This window comes from Sus scrofa, chromosome 18, assembly GCF_054392235.1.
Source record: "Sus scrofa isolate SSC_HxYL_T2T_F1_AM1 chromosome 18, Sscrofa_HxYL_maternal_Yorkshire_Landrace_v2.0, whole genome shotgun sequence".
NCBI lineage: Eukaryota > Metazoa > Chordata > Mammalia > Artiodactyla > Suidae > Sus > Sus scrofa.
This window is the reverse complement of record NC_139400.1, coordinates 10,381,475-10,397,589: the sequence shown is the minus strand read 5'-3', so window position 1 is coordinate 10,397,589 and position 16,115 is coordinate 10,381,475. Positions and strand designations below refer to the sequence as shown.

The 16,115-nt window shown below is 64.1% G+C and overlaps 1 protein-coding gene across 6 annotated transcripts in view; it reads left to right on the top strand.

Moving 5' to 3' along the window:
- The window catches only part of DNAJB6 (DnaJ heat shock protein family (Hsp40) member B6), a 55,070-nt gene extending 41,308 nt beyond the window's left edge, over nt 1-13,762 (top strand). For all 6 annotated transcript variants that reach the window (XM_021079275.2, XM_021079274.2, XM_085005043.1 and 3 more), the window contains 2 exons: nt 7,810-8,016; nt 12,666-13,762. In XM_021079275.2, the coding sequence (XP_020934934.2) occupies nt 7,810-8,016; nt 12,666-12,748 (290 nt within the window). In that variant the 3' untranslated portion in view covers nt 12,749-13,762. The remainder of the gene's footprint in view (nt 1-7,809; nt 8,017-12,665) is intronic.
- Nucleotides 13,763-16,115: the final 2,353 nt, after the last annotated feature.

The following is a 16,115-nucleotide window of genomic DNA, read 5'->3' as shown; positions in this document are numbered from 1 at the left end:
GACTCTCAGTGTGGATTTAACTGTCTTCCGGGAGAACCGGGTTTCATGAACACGTGATCCTGTGGAAATGAGCGTTCGTTCCGGTTAGGACTCGAGTTACAGCCCCTCCTGGCCGCCATAGGTCACCTCGAGGAGAGTCCTGCTTCAGACCCACGGTTGAGACCCCGCATCCTGGGTGGGCCCCGGCAGGAAGGGCCTGGGAGGGAGGCTGAGGCCTTGGGTGGGGCCGGGGTCCCTCTGCCTTCCTGCCTCTCCGTCCCCTCGTGTTCTCAAGCCTCACGGCCATGCCTGACCCTGAGGCCAGGCCTTTGCTTCAGGAACCCCCTGAGCAGGGAGCTAAGCTCCCTCTGTACCCCCCGCCCCCGCTGCCAGCTGACCCTTGCGGGGCCCACAGATGCACTCGGGGGGTGGCAGGAGCCTCTGGGCAGGTCCAGGAGCCCCGCCCTCTGTTGTTAACACCAAGGACACTTGAAGCGGCGGTGCAGGTGGCAAGGCCTTCGGGCTGGGTTTGGTGCGCCCCTGCAGCTTAAGTTTAGGGAGGCTTGGGTGTCGGAGCTCCTTCCATGTCCCCCTTGGCCATACCCCCGTCCGTGCCAGCTCCGCCGCCCACCTCCTTGCCAGAGCCTGGTCCCGTCCTGGCGCGGCTCCCTTCTTGGCCCAGCTGATGCGCCATCCCTGAGTCACTGCCGTCTTGAGAACCTCCTGGGAGCCTTGCAGGACGTGTCCTGTGCACAGCTGGGACCGCACCAGGTCCCGCCCGTCCCCACCCCCGCGCACTCCTGTCTTTTCCCGTCTCTGGCACTGCACGCGGGCTTTGCCTCGCCTCTGCTCCTGCGTCCCTCGCCACGTCCCCCAGCTGTTGGTCTGCGTGTTGGCAGAACAGGAGGTCAGCGGCCTGGCTGTGTCCCAGGTCTGTGTTGCCCCGAGTCTGCCCCCAAGTGTTGGTGGGGACAAGGCCACGTCATGGATGCCCGGCAGGTCCAAGCCCTCGACGCGAGTGCCCGGCTGGGCCGGCGGTGGGTTTCGGCTGCTGCGTCAAGGCGGGCGGTGTCAGTGCACCTGTCACGCACAAGGAGCGCAGAGCGCGGCAGCCCCAGCCAAGCCCTCTGGGGTGTACATATTTGGATGAAGCGATTCTGTTTTGACACGAGGCAGTTTGTTTTCCTTTGCGTGTCGTCAGTACTCCATTTGGAGGGGAGCTGAGGCCTGTGAGGTGCTGGTTGTGTAACAGCTGCTGGAACATTCCTCTCATAGCTCCTCCATGACTGCAGGGCTTGGGCGCAGGGAGAGAGCAGTTTGGTTTTCTGGTTTTATTTAGCTCAGGGCCACAGGCGGGATGTTTCCTGGTCTAGTCAGTTTCCCAAAAGCAGAGGATGCTTGAGGTGTGCCCACCGTGAGGTCAAGTTGATTCCCACGTGTGACGGGTTCGTTCCTGTGCAGGAAAAGGCTCGCAGAAATGCTTCCAAAAGCGAGTTCTGTCGGGGTCGGAGAATCGGCTGTGACTTGTTTCTGCCAGTGCTGCGGTACACACAGCACGTGGGTGGCCTGCTTCCTCCGGGGAGGAGGGTCTTGGTGACTGAAGGTGTGTGGCCGGGGCTGTAGGAAGAAGCGGGCAGTGTGACGGCTTTCAGGAAGGGTGGTGTTGGCTGTGGGGAGGGACAGCAGGGGCAGGCGTCCCTCGGAGGTTTCACTTTAGCTCGCGGAGTCGAGGTTGTCCCAGGGCGTCGAGAGATGCTTGCTGACGGGTGGGTTGGTCGGGGGCGTGGGGGTGGCCTTCCCTTCTGAGCAGGGCGTCCCCCTGTCCTTTGAAGGTGCTGAACAGCCATGGCCCCTCCTTTGGCTCGATGACACTTCCAGAAGTGTTTTTGCCAAGACATTAACATATTTTTTTCTCAATTTTATTTTATTTTTTTGCTTTTTAGGGCTGTACCTGTGGCATGTGGAGGTAGGTTCCTAGGCTAGGGGTCTGATCGGAGCTGTAGCTGTCGGCCTACGTCACAGCCACAGCAGCGCGGGATCCAAGCCACGTCTACGACCTACACCACAGCTCACGGCAACACTGGATCCTTACTCCACTGAGCGAGGCCAGGGATCGAACCTGCATCCTCATGGCTCCTAGTTGGGTTCATTACTGCTGAGTCGCGATGGGAAACTCCTCTGTATAATGTGGATTTTCAAAGTGGTTTTGTCCCTCCCAGGAAAACTTTTGTTTGTGTTGGTAGTTGGGTCTTTCCTGGTTTTCGGTGGGTGAATTTAAAGGGAGGGAGGTGAAGCGGTTAATGAACCCGACTAGGAACCATGAGGACGCAGGTTCAATCCCTGGCCTCGCTCAGTGGGTTAAGGAGCCAGTGTTGCCGTGAGCTGTGCTGTAAGTTACAGATCTGGCGTTGCTGTGGCTCTGCGTGGGCCGGTGGCTGCAGCTCTGATTCGACCTCTAGCCTGGGAACCTCCGTATACCGCTGGTGTGGCCCTAAAAAAAAGGGGGGCCGGCGGGGGGAGGCAGGTGATGGGAGAGGCCTGATCAGCCCTTGCAAGATGCTGCTTCCTGGGTGGGTGGGCTGGATGCCTGGCGTGCTGTCTGCTCAGGTGGTCGGTTCAGACTGAGCTCTCGGCGCAGCTGGTGACCACCTCTGTCCCTTTCCTTGGTGTGACGTTGGCCCCGTCCTCGCCTCCCGTGTACCCACCCGGCGGCTGGTCCCCCTGACTCTGAGCATCTGTGCCTCCTGCCGCAGGGGGACCTTTGTCACTGTCCATGGGGCAGTCGGGTTTAATTTGATCGTGAGGTGCTTCTAATGAAAACGTGTCTTTGACACTGAGAAGGGTGGGCTTGGTTTGAAGTGTCTGCTGGAGCCGTTTACAGGTGTTTTCTCCCTGCGCTCTGCTTCCGGTCTCCTAACAGCCCGCGATGGTTGTGGCTGATGGGGCAGGGCCTCTGCCCTGGTGCTGGGTTCACCTGCTGCGTCTCCCCAGAGGGCCCTGGGGAGCAGACTGGGTTTGTGTGCATCGCCGAGGCCCAGCCCTGCCGGGCTCCCTGGGCCGGGTTCGAGACGAGATGCCGGCAAGCAGCACAGCCCTTCTGGATGGCAACTGCAAGGAGCGGCTGGACTGTGCTGGAGGCGGCCCCCGGCCCCCGGCCTCCGGCCCCGTCCAGGCGCCGGCTTCAGAGGCCCGTGCTGCCTTCGATTTTAGGAGGTTAAGGAGGTTAAACGAGGTGGGTGTCCCCTGCCTTAACATTGAGGGAGGAGAGTCAAGCCGCTCTCGATCCAGTGGGACTGGCCGTCTCTCAGAAGCTCCACAGCGCGGGGGGCAGGTGGGGTCCTCGCTGCGCCGCCTCAGCACGCCGATCCCAGCTCTTGGTGCCCGATGCTTCCTCCCCTCACTGGAATGTGCAGGTCCCTCCGAAGTTGTGTAAGTTGTGTAGTCGTCACCCGTGTTCGTTACGGGGCCCAAGCTGAGAACTGGTCTTGTGTCCGCGGGACCCGTTTCTGGAGCACAGCCTGGCTCCCCAGGCTCCTGCCGACGCATCCCCGGGCATTTGGTGCAGAGGCGAGCTGGGCTCTCTCTCTGAGGGACCTGCACCCCAGGAAGCTCAGGGAGAGTGCAGGGCCCTGAGGGCTGGAGTCAGCATCTCTGCTGTGTCGTCTCAGGGTCCCTCCTCCTGAAAGGAGGACACCTCAGGGTGCTGTGACACCAGGATGGGACACGTCCTGCAGATGTGCTTTCACACGTGGCCACACTTGAACCTCGTTGTTGGGTTTCATTCTCATGTTAAAGATGAGATCACACGAAGCTCAAAGAAGTGGAAGGACCCCTCTCCCCCACCAAGTGCACCTGCTGACCGTGGAGGCAGCGTGGGGTTGCCGTGGCGGTGGCTCAGCGTGAGCTCCATGGTGGCCGTGGTCTGAGCTGTTGCCTGGCGGCACGTTGGTTCTGGGGAAGGTTTTGTTCAGAGAACCGCCAGCCCTGGGGACACCCCTTCCACGCTTGTTGTCCCAGCCCCATCACAGCCGTGGGTCACTGGCGGTGAGGGCTGCCCTGAGGGTGACAGTGGGCGCCTGTGGTCGGGAGCTGAGAGGAAAGGGGGGTTTCTGTCCAGAAGCGGGCACCGGCTGATCTGGTTTTAAAAGGGGCTATTGCTGAGCCTTGAGGCTGCTTATTCCACCACCTGCCTGCCGGGCGGGCGCCATCTGCTCCAGGGAAGGGCGTCTCCCAGGGACAGGCTCTGTGGAGCCCGAGACGAGATGCTGGCAAGAGACGTGCTCCTGGTGCCAGACACGATGGGGGGACCTCGGACACGTTGCTGTGTGATGGGTCCTGGAGGCCACGGGGTCTTGGACTCATCGCTGAGACTTGGAGTCCGAGCTGGGCAGCCACGCCCTCATTTCTGCTGTCCCCAGCGTCTGGGGGCCGCAGCATCTGGCCCGTCGCCCACCTGTCGTCCTGGCACTCCAGGCTGTGCTGGTGTCGCGCCGAGCGCGGGGTGTGGGCTGCTGATGTTCTGGCTCCTCTCACCCTGAAGGCAGAGCCCCCTCTGCTTTGGACCCACCTGCCCTTGAGGCCCAAGGGGGAGTCTCGAGGGCAGCAGTTCAGCTCCTGGGTTGGGGACGTGTGACAGCCATTTGGGGCCTTTATAGACCTCTGCACCTGTGTCCTGGGACAGGCCGTTCTCGGCTGCAGCGTTGCTGGAGCCCATGCAGGTCCAGGTGTCGGCTGGGCCGCCTGCTCCTCTTGGCGCTGCTCCTCGCTCAGAGCTGTGGGCACGGTGGGCAGCGCGCGTCCAGACTCTCACGCTCCGTCTGCAGCGTGGGTCAGCCTGGGCAGCCGTGGGCTTCCCTGGCTGCCCTGCGGGAGCTGGGCCCCAGCGGGAGCCGCGGGGGGTGGGCACGGAGGTGATGGGAGGTGATGGCGGTGACTGTTCCTGTGAAGCCTGCAGTGGGGTGCTCCGAGACAGACTCCAGTGGCCGAATGTTACCTGCAGCTGGTGGCGCTTCTGAGGATGGCGGCCTCCCTTTCTGAGAGCCCGCCAGCATCTGGTGTCGCTCTGAGTGCTGGGATGAGCGCCGGGGCCTCCTTGCCGAAAATAGCCTTGTTTGGATAAGGTTTTCCATGTCCACCTAACCTTCTCTTTCCCAAATCCTTCCCCTGCTGGAGTTTGACGGGGAACCTTGTGGGGTCCGTGACACGGTGCTGCTGCTCCAGACCCCAGGCCTTTGGAGCTCGTGACATTGCCTGGGGCTGGGGCACAGAGGTCACAGCGTCCCCAGGATGACCCCGCGGGACACCCGGGAGCCCAGCTGAGTGTCCCCTGCAGCTTCTCAAGGGTTCACCTTGGGGGCCAAGTGCCAGGGCCTGGGTCTCAATCCCTCTCTCTCTGGTCGGGGCTGTGGGGAGGGGGCTTCAGGGGGCAAGGTCTGCCGTTGGGAGGTGCTTAGGATTTGCCCGGAGGAGGGGGCACGGGGCTGCACTTGCTGGGAAGAGCCGGCCCAGGTCAGCATGAGATGCTCCGCCCTGGGTGGTGGCTCTGCTGCTCACGGGCGGGGGCGGTGCTGGCCGGCGGTCAGACCTCCTGCTGACCCCAGGTGTCACCTCCATCACCTGGTAGCCTTAAACCTGAGTGTGTCCCAGGCTCGCATCTGGGGTTTGTTCTCAGAACAGAGAGCTGAACACCTTAGCGGCCGTTCCACCTTGTAAAGACTGCAGACACACACAGAGCCGAGGCTCTGAAGGCAGGGGTCGGGGTGGAGGGGCTTCCAAAGAGCTGACCTCCCAGGGTATGCTGGGGGTGGCATGCTGGGGGACACGGGTCCTGTGGTGGCTTCCTTGCCCTGGGCGCTGGCACCGCTGAAGACCACCACACAGAAGAGCAGGGGACCTTGGTTGCACCTTGAGCGAGGCGACACTCCCAGTGGCTGCCCCGGCTGGGGAGGTAAGTCTGTGGCTGTGGTCGCACACGCGGGACGGCTGCACGTGCCGCACGGGGACGGTGTCCTGAGCGGAGGTCAGGGAGCGGCCCCTCTTCGCTCGAGGGCTGGCGGCCGCCTGGGTTCTGAGTTGGCCTGAGGTGTGGGACTTGGGTTAAAGGTATGATGTGGGCCAGCACCTGGGCCACGCGGCTTCCCCGACGGCTGGCGGGCGTGCTTCCGCCCTGGCCTCCCTTGTCCAGGTGTGGCCAGGCTGAGCTGGGGCTGCACAGTGCTGAGTGCCCGGGTGCCTGGGTGCCCGGCTGCGGCGTCGCCTCCTCCCACTTTCCGTGTCGAGTGCACACCGTGAGGGCGCGGAAGGGCTCCATGTCTTTGGGCTTGTGTTGTGCATGCCGGGCGTTAGACCTTGTGGCCCAGGGGAGGGCCGCCCCTCTCCGTGTACTTGCCTTCACGCCCCTTCCTCTGCAGACGCATTACCTGCGAGGACGCATGCAGTTGGCGCCTGACGGATGATTCCTCCTGGCAGCAGCCGTGGGGCCCGAGGCCTGGACACTCCCCAGGCCCTGCTCAGTGGGCCGGGTGCCGGTGGTGGTTGGACTCGGGACTGGCGGTGGGGGGACTAAGGGGCATCCGCCGTGGTCACAGCCAAGGCCTCATGCTGACCATCGGGTCCCCCTCGTGGCCGGGAGCCCTGCTCCACGGGGAGCGGCCTTCCTCCTCCGAGGGGTCGGCACAGAAGGCCATGCTCAGCTCAGCGGGCCCCAGGGCGCAGGGGGTGGGTGCCCGGCAGGTGGGGGCCTCAGGGGACAGAGCCTCTCCTGGGAGTGGTGACGGAACTTGGAAAGCCTTTAAAATGTAGGCCCGGGTTCCTGGGAACCAGCTTTTCCGTGGGTGTTGGGGGCTGAGTGCTAGGCCTGTGAGTGGTGCCGTGTGCCGTCGGGGCCGGTGTGTGGGTTCTGAAGTCGTGCAGGTGCGGTGGGTGCGGCCCCGTCCCCTTCCTGGCACTGAGCCTGGCCCTCGGGTGCCGGCAAGCGCTATACACGCTGTACAGCTCCAGGGGGCAGGTCTCCTGCAGGAACGGGCTGGTCTCAGCGGGGAGGCTGGGGAGGCCAGGGCTGCGTCTGGCTGGACGCCGCCCCCGGAGCAGACAAGACCCCCCCGGTGCTTCCACCTGGGTGCAGTCACTGCTCCCGGCACACGGGCAGTTTCCGGGCTGTGACTGGGCTTCTGGCAGAGCCTGTCCCTTTCTGCCGCTGGTGTGACGTGAGCACAGCTCTTCAGAGGGTGAAGCTTGCAGTCATCCGGGGATGTTAGCACTTGTTTCTCGCTTTATTCCTCGTGTCCCCCTTGAAGTGCACAACTTGTTTTTCCCAAAGTCAGTAGAGAACAGACGAGAGCAATGAGGGCCGTTCTTGGCTGCGCCTGGCGACAGACACAGAGCGGGTGGGGAGGTGGGGCTGGTAGCCGCCACCCCCTCGCAGCAGACTCACTTCTGCATTGGGGTTGGGGGGAGGTGACATCTCATGCAGGTGCCTCGAGCGCAGCTGCCCGGGGCGCGCGCCCTTTCCTTCCGGGGTGGCGCCGTTGCACTGACCCGGACGGTGGACTTGTCACATGTGGTCCACCAGGACGCCCTCAGCCCTGGGAGAGATCTTGAGCCTTTAGGACCTGCCGACCGGCCCTGGGGCCGGACGAGGAGCGGCTGCTTCCACTCGGCTCCCTGCCACCCCTGGTCTTCCCTCTGGGGTGAAGCTCCAGCCCCACTGGAGCAGGGGACGCGCCAGCCTGTCTTCCGCTGGGGTGCTGCGGCTACAGGGCTGACACGGAGGGGCAGGGGCCCCATGTCCTCCCGCCCGCAACTCACAGCCATCTCGTCCTGTGCTTTCAGGTGTGGCCGACGAGGACGCCTTCGAGGAAGAGTGCCGGCGACGGGGCCAGACCGCGCTGCCCGCCAGCACCAGCGCCCGCTTGCTGAGGCCACAGAAGCCAGCCTCCCTGCCCAAGCACGCGTCCCACTACACGTGTGAGGACGAGGACGAGCCCAGCAGGCCCCGCGCCACCAGCACCTGGGAGCCCCCCTCCGTGTTCTCCGCAGGTGTGCACAGGGAGACCACCGCCCAGCCCTCCCCCGGCCAGGCCACCCGGCGCTCCCCACGCCAGGCCGCCCAGCCCTCCTGCCGCCAGGCCGCCCAGCCCTCCCGCCACCAGGCCACCGAGCCTCCTCCCCGCCAGGCCGCCCAGCCCTCCCGCCACCAGGCCACTGAGCCTCCTTCCCGCCAGGCTGCCCAGCCTCCCCGGGGCCAGAGGTCGCTCCTGTGCTGCTGTGTCCTGACCTGATGGGGAGGCCGGGCAGAACCCACCATTAAAGCGGGTGCCCAGTCTCCCATGGTGGCATGTGGTGTGTTGTCTGGGGCAGAAGGTGACAGGTGTGGGGGTCCCGTCCCTGGCAGATGCACACCCTGCCACCTCTGTGCTCACGCCTGCCCAGGGTGCCGCTGTGCCGGGTGCCAACCCAGCCTCCTGCAGGTGCGCACCCAGCTGCCCAGGCCCAGCTCCGCCCTTGCCAGCCTCGTGACCGGCGATCCCTTAGAGCCTAGACAGGTCTTTGGGGTGCGTCCTGCATGGAGCACTCTGGCTCTGACAGGGGTGGCTGAGTCTTGAGGCCACACTATGTCGATGTCGGCGGAGCCCTCGTCCGATCCCAGCACTGCAGTGGCCCTGCGGCTTACGTGGTTAGATGCTGACCCTGGTTCCCGCATCAGTGACGTATCTGCGTGTGCGGGGAGACTGCTTCCGTGGCCCTGGGACAGAGCGGCGTGGTCTGAGTGGGAGCTGCCAGGTGGGGCCTGTCCTCCGTCTCTGGCACTGCCCTGGCAAGCCCCCCGGCCTTTCCGCGTGGAGCAGAGAGAGGCCTGCATTCGTCTTGGGGAGGGCGGGGGTCTGGGCCTCGAGCCGCGGGCAGAGTCCAGTGGGGCTGCGTAGAGCTGGCCGCTGGCCCGGGAGCGCTGTCGGCAGAGGCAGGTGGGCTTTTCCGGGGTGACTGAGCGGGAAGGAGGTGCTGGGAGGGGCTGTGTAGCTTCAGAAAAAAAAGATCTCCGCATCTGGGCATGCAGACATTTGCCCTGGGTGGACCGTCTTGGCGTGGACTTGGCAAGGGGCAGGGGCGAAGGTCTAGTGTCGTCGAACAGGTATGGTTTGCACAGGGATTGAGCGGGCTGTGTCCTTTGGTTGGAAGGTACACGGTGCCCGGAGGCATCTTGGTCCCGCAGGAGGTGGGCCTGGGCTGGCCCTGGGGCCGCAGCGAGGCCCTTGCTTCTCCGCCCAGAGGTCAGGCCCGGGGAGGGAGGGAGAACGGCCCCTGCCAAGGAGCCAGGGGACGTGGGAATTGGGGAATAGACAGAAGTGATGCTCTGAAGTCCTGTGCTTCTTTTGGCTCTTCTGTCGGGTCCCTCCCACCCCAGCTTGAACCCTCAACAGCACGAGGGGCCGGCTTGCGTTTTGCTGGGTCTTTCGCCCTGCTGGTCCCGTGGGGCCGGGGCACGCCCAGCGGGTTCTGCGTGCGGTCACGTCGCCCCATGTTTGTTGTTCTTTCTTTCCCATCATTTCGAGGCCTTCAAAAGAGCATCCGCAAAAAAAAAAAAAAAAAAAAAAAAAAGGCATCCGCGTGAAGCCGGCCAAGAACCAGACACGGTTTTTATCAGACCCTACATTGAGCTTGTCTGAATTGGCAAAGCTGCTCGGAAGGGAGGTTGGAGAACCTGGGAAAAGGTCTCGGTCCCGGGGCAGCGCTGGGCAGTGCCCTCCAGCCGGCGGCCTGGCCTCTGGTCTCCTTTCTGCAGACCGTGGCTTGGGGCATGTGGGCTGCGGAGGGGCCTGGCAGTTCTGGGCAGCTGAGATTTCAGGCTGAAAACAAGCTCTCTTGAGACGCACTCAGTCCTGAAAACATGGGCTGTGTTGCTCCGGGTCGGCCCTCCTGCACTGGTGGCAGGACCCGCGTGATTCAGGGTCGGGATGCGGCCGAAGGGGCCGTGGTGAGTCCGCGGAGGGGATGGAGGGGAGGGCAGGGGCCGGGGTCCGAGGTCAGTGCAGACGGCACGGTCTCTCATTGGCCGACAGGTTGGTGGGGGGAGCTGTCACTCTCCGCTTGGTCACCGCTGTCCGATGACCAGCCTCCTATCGCTTCGCCCCCCCACCCCCGGAGCCGGAAATCAGAGTAAAACGTCGAAGAAGCCCTGGTGTCTTTCATGTGTGGCTTCCATGCACCCTGTAGGTCCCCCCGAGGGCGTGTCGGAAGTTGCGAGAGAGGAGAACGAACACTCGGCGTGAAAAGGGAGCTCATGGCTGCGAGAATAGCGTTGATCCTTTGATTTGGGTATTTTTTTGATCTGACGTGGCCTGTGTGAGCGCAGCCTGGCTTTGATCCTCTCTTTGGGTTTCTGCTGCTGTTGGGCTCTGACAGCTCTGCCCAGGGATTAAATTGGCATGGGATTAACTTCTCTCAAGAGCTCGGCTCTCTTGAAAAAGCACTGTCCGTCGTGGCCCAGCCGAAACGAATCTGACTTGTATCCATGAGGACGTGGGTTCGATCCCTGGCCTCGCTCAGCGGGTTAAGGATCCGGCGTTGCCCTGAGCTGCAGTGTAGGTCGCAGATGCAGCTTGGATCCCACGTTGCTGTGGCTGCGGTGTAGGCTGCAGTTTCAGTTCGACCCCTAGCATGGGAACCTCCGTATGTTGGGGATGTGGCCCTAAAAAGACCGAAAGAGAAAAAAGGCACTTCCCTGTGAGAGGCCTCATAGAAAACAGGCTGCTGTGAGAGCTCCTTGTGCCCCAGCCTGGGCGCGGGGACGGGGGTCTGCCGAGCCGGGGGTCCCGACTGAGGTCCCGAGGGCAGTGCGGGAGCAGCACCTCCGGTGTCATGGGATCCGTTTTCTTCCCGTCGGAAGCTCAGGTGGCAGCAGGGCAGCCTCGCCTGTCGGCTCTGAGCTGCTGCGCTGTATGCTGCCGTGGCCATGCCCGCTGTGGCCGTGTGCCCCGTGTGCCCTGAACCGACAGCACTCGCTGCTCCCAGGCTCTTTGGACCCCGAGCCCCACGGGCCGCCCTCCCCAGTGGGCGCGCATGGTCTCCGCAGCCGGGCCTTGGTTAAGGGCTGTTTGGTGAAGGTGAGGTTGTGAGCCCGCTGCCCAGTGGGCGGGGGCAGGTTAGTCCTGGGTGTGTTCTGACACATGTGGCTGGAACCAGGCTGGTGAGGGGTCGGGTGGGGACGGGCTGGGGTCCTGTGTTCCTCCTCCGCCTGTGCCTAATGCTCCGGTTCCCTCGTTCAAGGCCATTGTAGCGGTGCAGTTCATTGGGGGGCCTGTTGGAATCAGGGACAGAGGTTTTCAAGAAGCTTCCCAGCCGGAGAGCTGGCCCTTGAGCTCAGGGACACTATGTTGCTTCAGTTCCAGAACTTGCCTGTAGAGAAGGGAGGCCTCCCTGGGCTGCAGCTCTTTCTAAAGGAAAGAGCGGCCTGGTGCCTGGTGTCTGGTGGGCGGCACCTGCCTGGTGGGACATGAGCTTCCCCTGGATCGGGTGGGCGCCAGCTCTGTGCCCTGGAGCCCTGCTGTGGGTGCCAGGATTCCCAGCATGGTATCCAAAGTTGGTTCTCTGTGCCCTTCGTACAGTGACCAGTGCCCAGCCACAGAAATGGCATTTTTAATGAGGAATTCGCGGCATGCCCAGGTACTGAGTGGGTTACGGAGCTGGTGGTGTCACCGCATCTGCTCAGGTCGCTGCGTGGGCACAGGGTCGTGGGCACAGGGTCGATCTCTGGCCCGGGAACTTCTGTGGGCCGTGAGCACAGCCACCCTCCCGGCCAGTAAATTAAATAAGTGTTTGAGGAGCTGGGTCCCTGGCCCCCCGGTGCCGTGATGGCAGGTGGCCTCTTGGGAGGGGCTGGAACTGGGCAGATGGAGCCCCAGCTTCCCCGTGTCCCCAGGGGTCCCTCCTGGGTCAGGTGTTAGGATTTCACTACCAGAGAAAGGGGTGTGGGGCCCAAGTGGGAGGCAGAGGGGTGCCAGGCCTGCCACGCCTTGGGGCCCCGGGAGGCACTGCTTTGGGCGTTGTGATGGAGATTAAGGGTGACAGTGGGTAGAGTGACTCCTGGACGGAGCAGCCTGGTCACAGGGCTGCGGGGACGCGGGAGGCCTGTGGTGGGTGTTGGGGTCGGGGGCTTCCTTCCTTCCGGCTCTTGGCACAGGGGGCTGAGTCTCTGGGCAGCCTCGGGGCTCTCCCCTCCTGTGTGAGTGGCCTCCAGGCCCCTGTCCTGTGTGGGGGCACTTTGTTGGGGCCACTTTGGTGAGCACGCGGCCTGGCTGGCTTGGTGTTGGTGGTGTGGGCCATGTGGCGGGGGTGGGGGGAGGCAGGCAGACACGGGGCCACCGAGCCCACGGGACAGGTCAGGGGGGGTGGAATCCAGAGCCCTGGAGGCTGTCCTGCCGCACAGCTGCGGCCCCCTACGGCCGGGGGTGGCGGGGAGCTGGCAGCCACTGTGGCCTGACATGCTCTTTGGGTGGCGAGAAGGTTTCACAGCAGAATTGTAGCCAGTCCGTGGTCTCGTGGGGCTTCAGACGCGGAGCAGGTGGAGAGGGGACCCGGCCCTGGCCCTCACGTGGGCTGTTTCTTTGGGGGGGGGGGTTCGAGACGCGTCTGCCTCTGGTGGGGCCGCAGCTGCTGCTCTGCAGTGGTTCACACGCCTGTTTCCTTAGGATTCAAAGAAGGTGGCAAGAGGAAGAAGCAGAAGCAGCGAGAGGAGTCGAAGAAGAAGAAGTCGACCAAGGGCCCCCCCTAGACGGGCGCGGAGCCGCGGGCGCCCGGGCACACGCCGTAGCCAGCGCACCTGCTCCCCGCCGCCCTAGCCCGCAGCTGCTCACGGCCCGCGCAGACCGGTCAGGCCGCGGGCGTGGCGGACCGCGGGGAAAGCCGCCCCGGCCCTGCTCCCCGGCCCTGCCCCCTCCTCCCGCTCCCCCCTGCCCCCTGTGCCCTCGCGACGTCGCTTTGGTGGCTGTGTAGACGTGAGCGCGCACTGCCTTTGGCCGCCAGGTGCTTGCATCTAGAATCCAGGTAGCACAGGTGACCTCCTCTGCGGTGACCTGGCCGCGCAAGGGGGGCCCGGGTGAGCTGCTCCGGGTGTGAGGTCCCGCCTGGCTCTGTGCTTTTAGCTCCGATCCTCTTCCTGGGGCCCGAAGCTGCAAGTAGCCCCTCTTTGCTCACATCCGTCATTATCCTTTTGGGTATGGACGCAGGCGTTGCCAGGTTTGGCCAGCAGCACCCCCTCCAGCTCTTGGTTTAGGGGGACGCTGGGGGAGGAGCCAAGCGCCCCCCACAGGAAGCCAGGTGCTGGGCGCACCGCTGAGCTGAGCAGGGAGCTGTTGGCCTCGGCTCCCCGGAGAGGCCCGTGCCTGGCCGCCCTCCGCGGGGTCGATGCCCCAGCTCCGTGCTGCAGGCGGCTGCTGGCTGCTCTCGAGGTCCCCAGCCTGAGCACCTGCCCCTGTGGCCTTTCCCCGTGACCTCAGTCCCGCAGGGCATTGGAGGGCATGACAAGAGCTGCCCTGGGACCCGGGCATTTGGGGCGCAGTCCTTGTGACAGCGCTGCGGGAGGGGAAGCCAGAAGCGAGGGTGACGCGCGTGATTTTAAGCCAATTATTGCAGCTGCTCTTGAGCTGGTTGTAGTGGGAGGTGGTGTGGACTTGGACTTGGGTGAGGAGCCGACGGGGTTTAATGCTTATTGTGGAAAATGCAGCCATGAAAGCATAACGGATTTTAAGTGCTACCCACGTAAATAAAGTGTCAGCGTTACCATTGACTCACACTCCCCGGCCATCATTTATTAGGTAGTTATTAGCAATTAAAAAGGGAAGCGGGCCTGTCATTGCCATCCTAAGAGAGAAAGTGACGTTTGGGGGGCAAAGGCTAGGTTCTGAGATGCATCACTCTAGGGTCAAAAAGGGGCTGCAGACATAAATGCCCACGGACGTGGGTTGTGGGAAACCAAGAAACAGCCTGTGCTGACAGTGGGGGCAGGGGGACGAGAGAGAGGATCCAGCCAAGACGGAGGTGCAGGGGCCTGGGGAGGGGGGACTCCACCTCAGAGGACGCCCTGCCACGAGGCTTCATCTCAGCTGCCACACCCCACAATGTCGCTGCTCTTGGGCCCAGGGAGGGAGGTGGGCCCAGGTGAGCAGGTGTCACGACCTTGAGGCTGGCCACTCAGGGCAGGACGGGGTCCAGGCGATGGTGTCAGAGCCCCGAGGGCCCCCACGCCTGTTCTCGTGACCCAGCCGAGCAGGTGCCCTGAATGAGCGGGGGCTCCCAAGGCCAGGCTCACAGGTAGGTCCCGCTTCTCAGGGGTGGGAGCGGCTCATGGGCGGGTCTGCCCCTCACTGCGTCTGCTGCAGAGCCTGCTCCCCAGGCCGGGGCCCCCACCAAGACTGTGGAGCGGAGCTGAGGGACCTGGTGGCTCTGGGGGCCGAGTGGGCAATGCGGCTGGTGGAGGAGGAAGCCGAGGGGGTGGCCCGGCCTCCAGCTGCCCTGTCCCCAGGAGGCCCTGCGGGGACAGCTTGTGGGACCCTGCGTGACGAGGGCCAGGGCTGCAGGGCCCCCGAAGCGAACACTTGGAAGTGCTGCCTTTGAAGCGCTCTGCTTCCAGGTGGCTCTGTCCCCGGAGGCGCGGCCACGTCAGAACCAGGACAATGACCCGGACTGCACCTTCCGCCTGTGTGCAGCCTTGACACGGAGGCCTCACAACATTGATGACCACACCTGGCTGTGGATGCGGTTTGATTTTGAAGGTCACTTGGCTGGAGGGGCCTGGGCTTCACCAGGCTGGAGGTCCAGTCCCGGTTCCTCCCCCCTCGCTGCTGCTCCTGGCCACCCCCGTTGCTTCTGGGGGGCTTTCTGTACTGAGTGGGGGCTCTGGGGGCCTTGCGCAGCTGGGCGGCCCCTTCTGGCATCTCCTGTGGACCAGAGCGGACGAGGATCTCTGGGGCCGGGCCCAGAGGGTAACCAGGCTGTGGCCCTGCCCCTGCCACGCTGCCCCCGGCCGTCCAGCCCCTAGCGCCGGGCAGCTCCAAGCCAAGGCGATGCCCACCTGGGCGCAAGCCCACCCTGTACCCACCCTGACCAGCATCCAAGGCCAGAGATGGTGCGGCCCCCCCTCCTCTTGGGCTGCAGCCGCCTGTACCCTGAACTGATGGGCACGGCCACCAGGGAAGCCCCGGGATGGTCCTCACTCAGGGCGGGTGGCTGGGTGCTGGCGGACCATCCTTCTGCCCTTGTGCTCCTGGGGACAAGCCTGGGTTCCTGGAGTTCAGCGTGTGCATCATGGGCGACTTCTGGGGCCTCCTTTGCCCCACGGGTTGCTCCAGGCTACGGTCCCCCGCCTGGCCGGTCCGTTCACTGAAAAGCTCTGCTGTGCTGGCCTGGCTGGGGACCTGGTGCCAGGCCCCTGTGGCCCTGCTGTCCAGGCGAGGAGGCTGCGTGTCCTCGGTCAGGCCGACTCCCATGAGGTCCCTGCCTGTGTCAGCCAGCCCAGAGCAGAGGGGTCCCCGCCCCCCGCCCCCCAAAGGCTTGCCCGGAGGTCTTTCACCACCCAGAGATCGGGGTGCTCCTGGGAGCTCTCCCCAGCCCCCACCCAGGACCCACCCATGGTCCCATTAAAGCCGGAGTGCTGTCCCCTCACCAGGCCAGCGGTGACTGAGCTGGGGCCCCCCGCGGAGACAGAGGGGCCTGGCTTGGGGACCGTCACCAGCCACCAACATCCAGCCCAGTACCTCGCAGGGAGGCTGCAAAATACGTGAATTTTGAGGAAATGAACAGCTAGGATTGCATTACTGAGTGACAGCTGCATTTGGGAGCTGCGGCCGTGTGGGCGACCCCGAGGGGTGGCGGGGTGAGCAGAGGGGCCAGGCCCCAGGTAGGTCCTGCCCCGTGGGTTGGAGGGGGAACCTGCCTCTGGAGCAGCGACCTCTGGGGAGGCGGGGGACCCCTTACCGCCTAGTCCCGAACCGCGCCGTGAGCTGCTTCAAATTTGTTTTTATTTTAAATTTGTTCTTTAGTGTTTGTATTTGTAGGGTCTCCCCCATGACACAGGGAGCTTCCCAGGCTAGGGGTCGAATCGGAGCTGCAGCCGCTGGCCTACGCCGCAGCCACAGCCACAG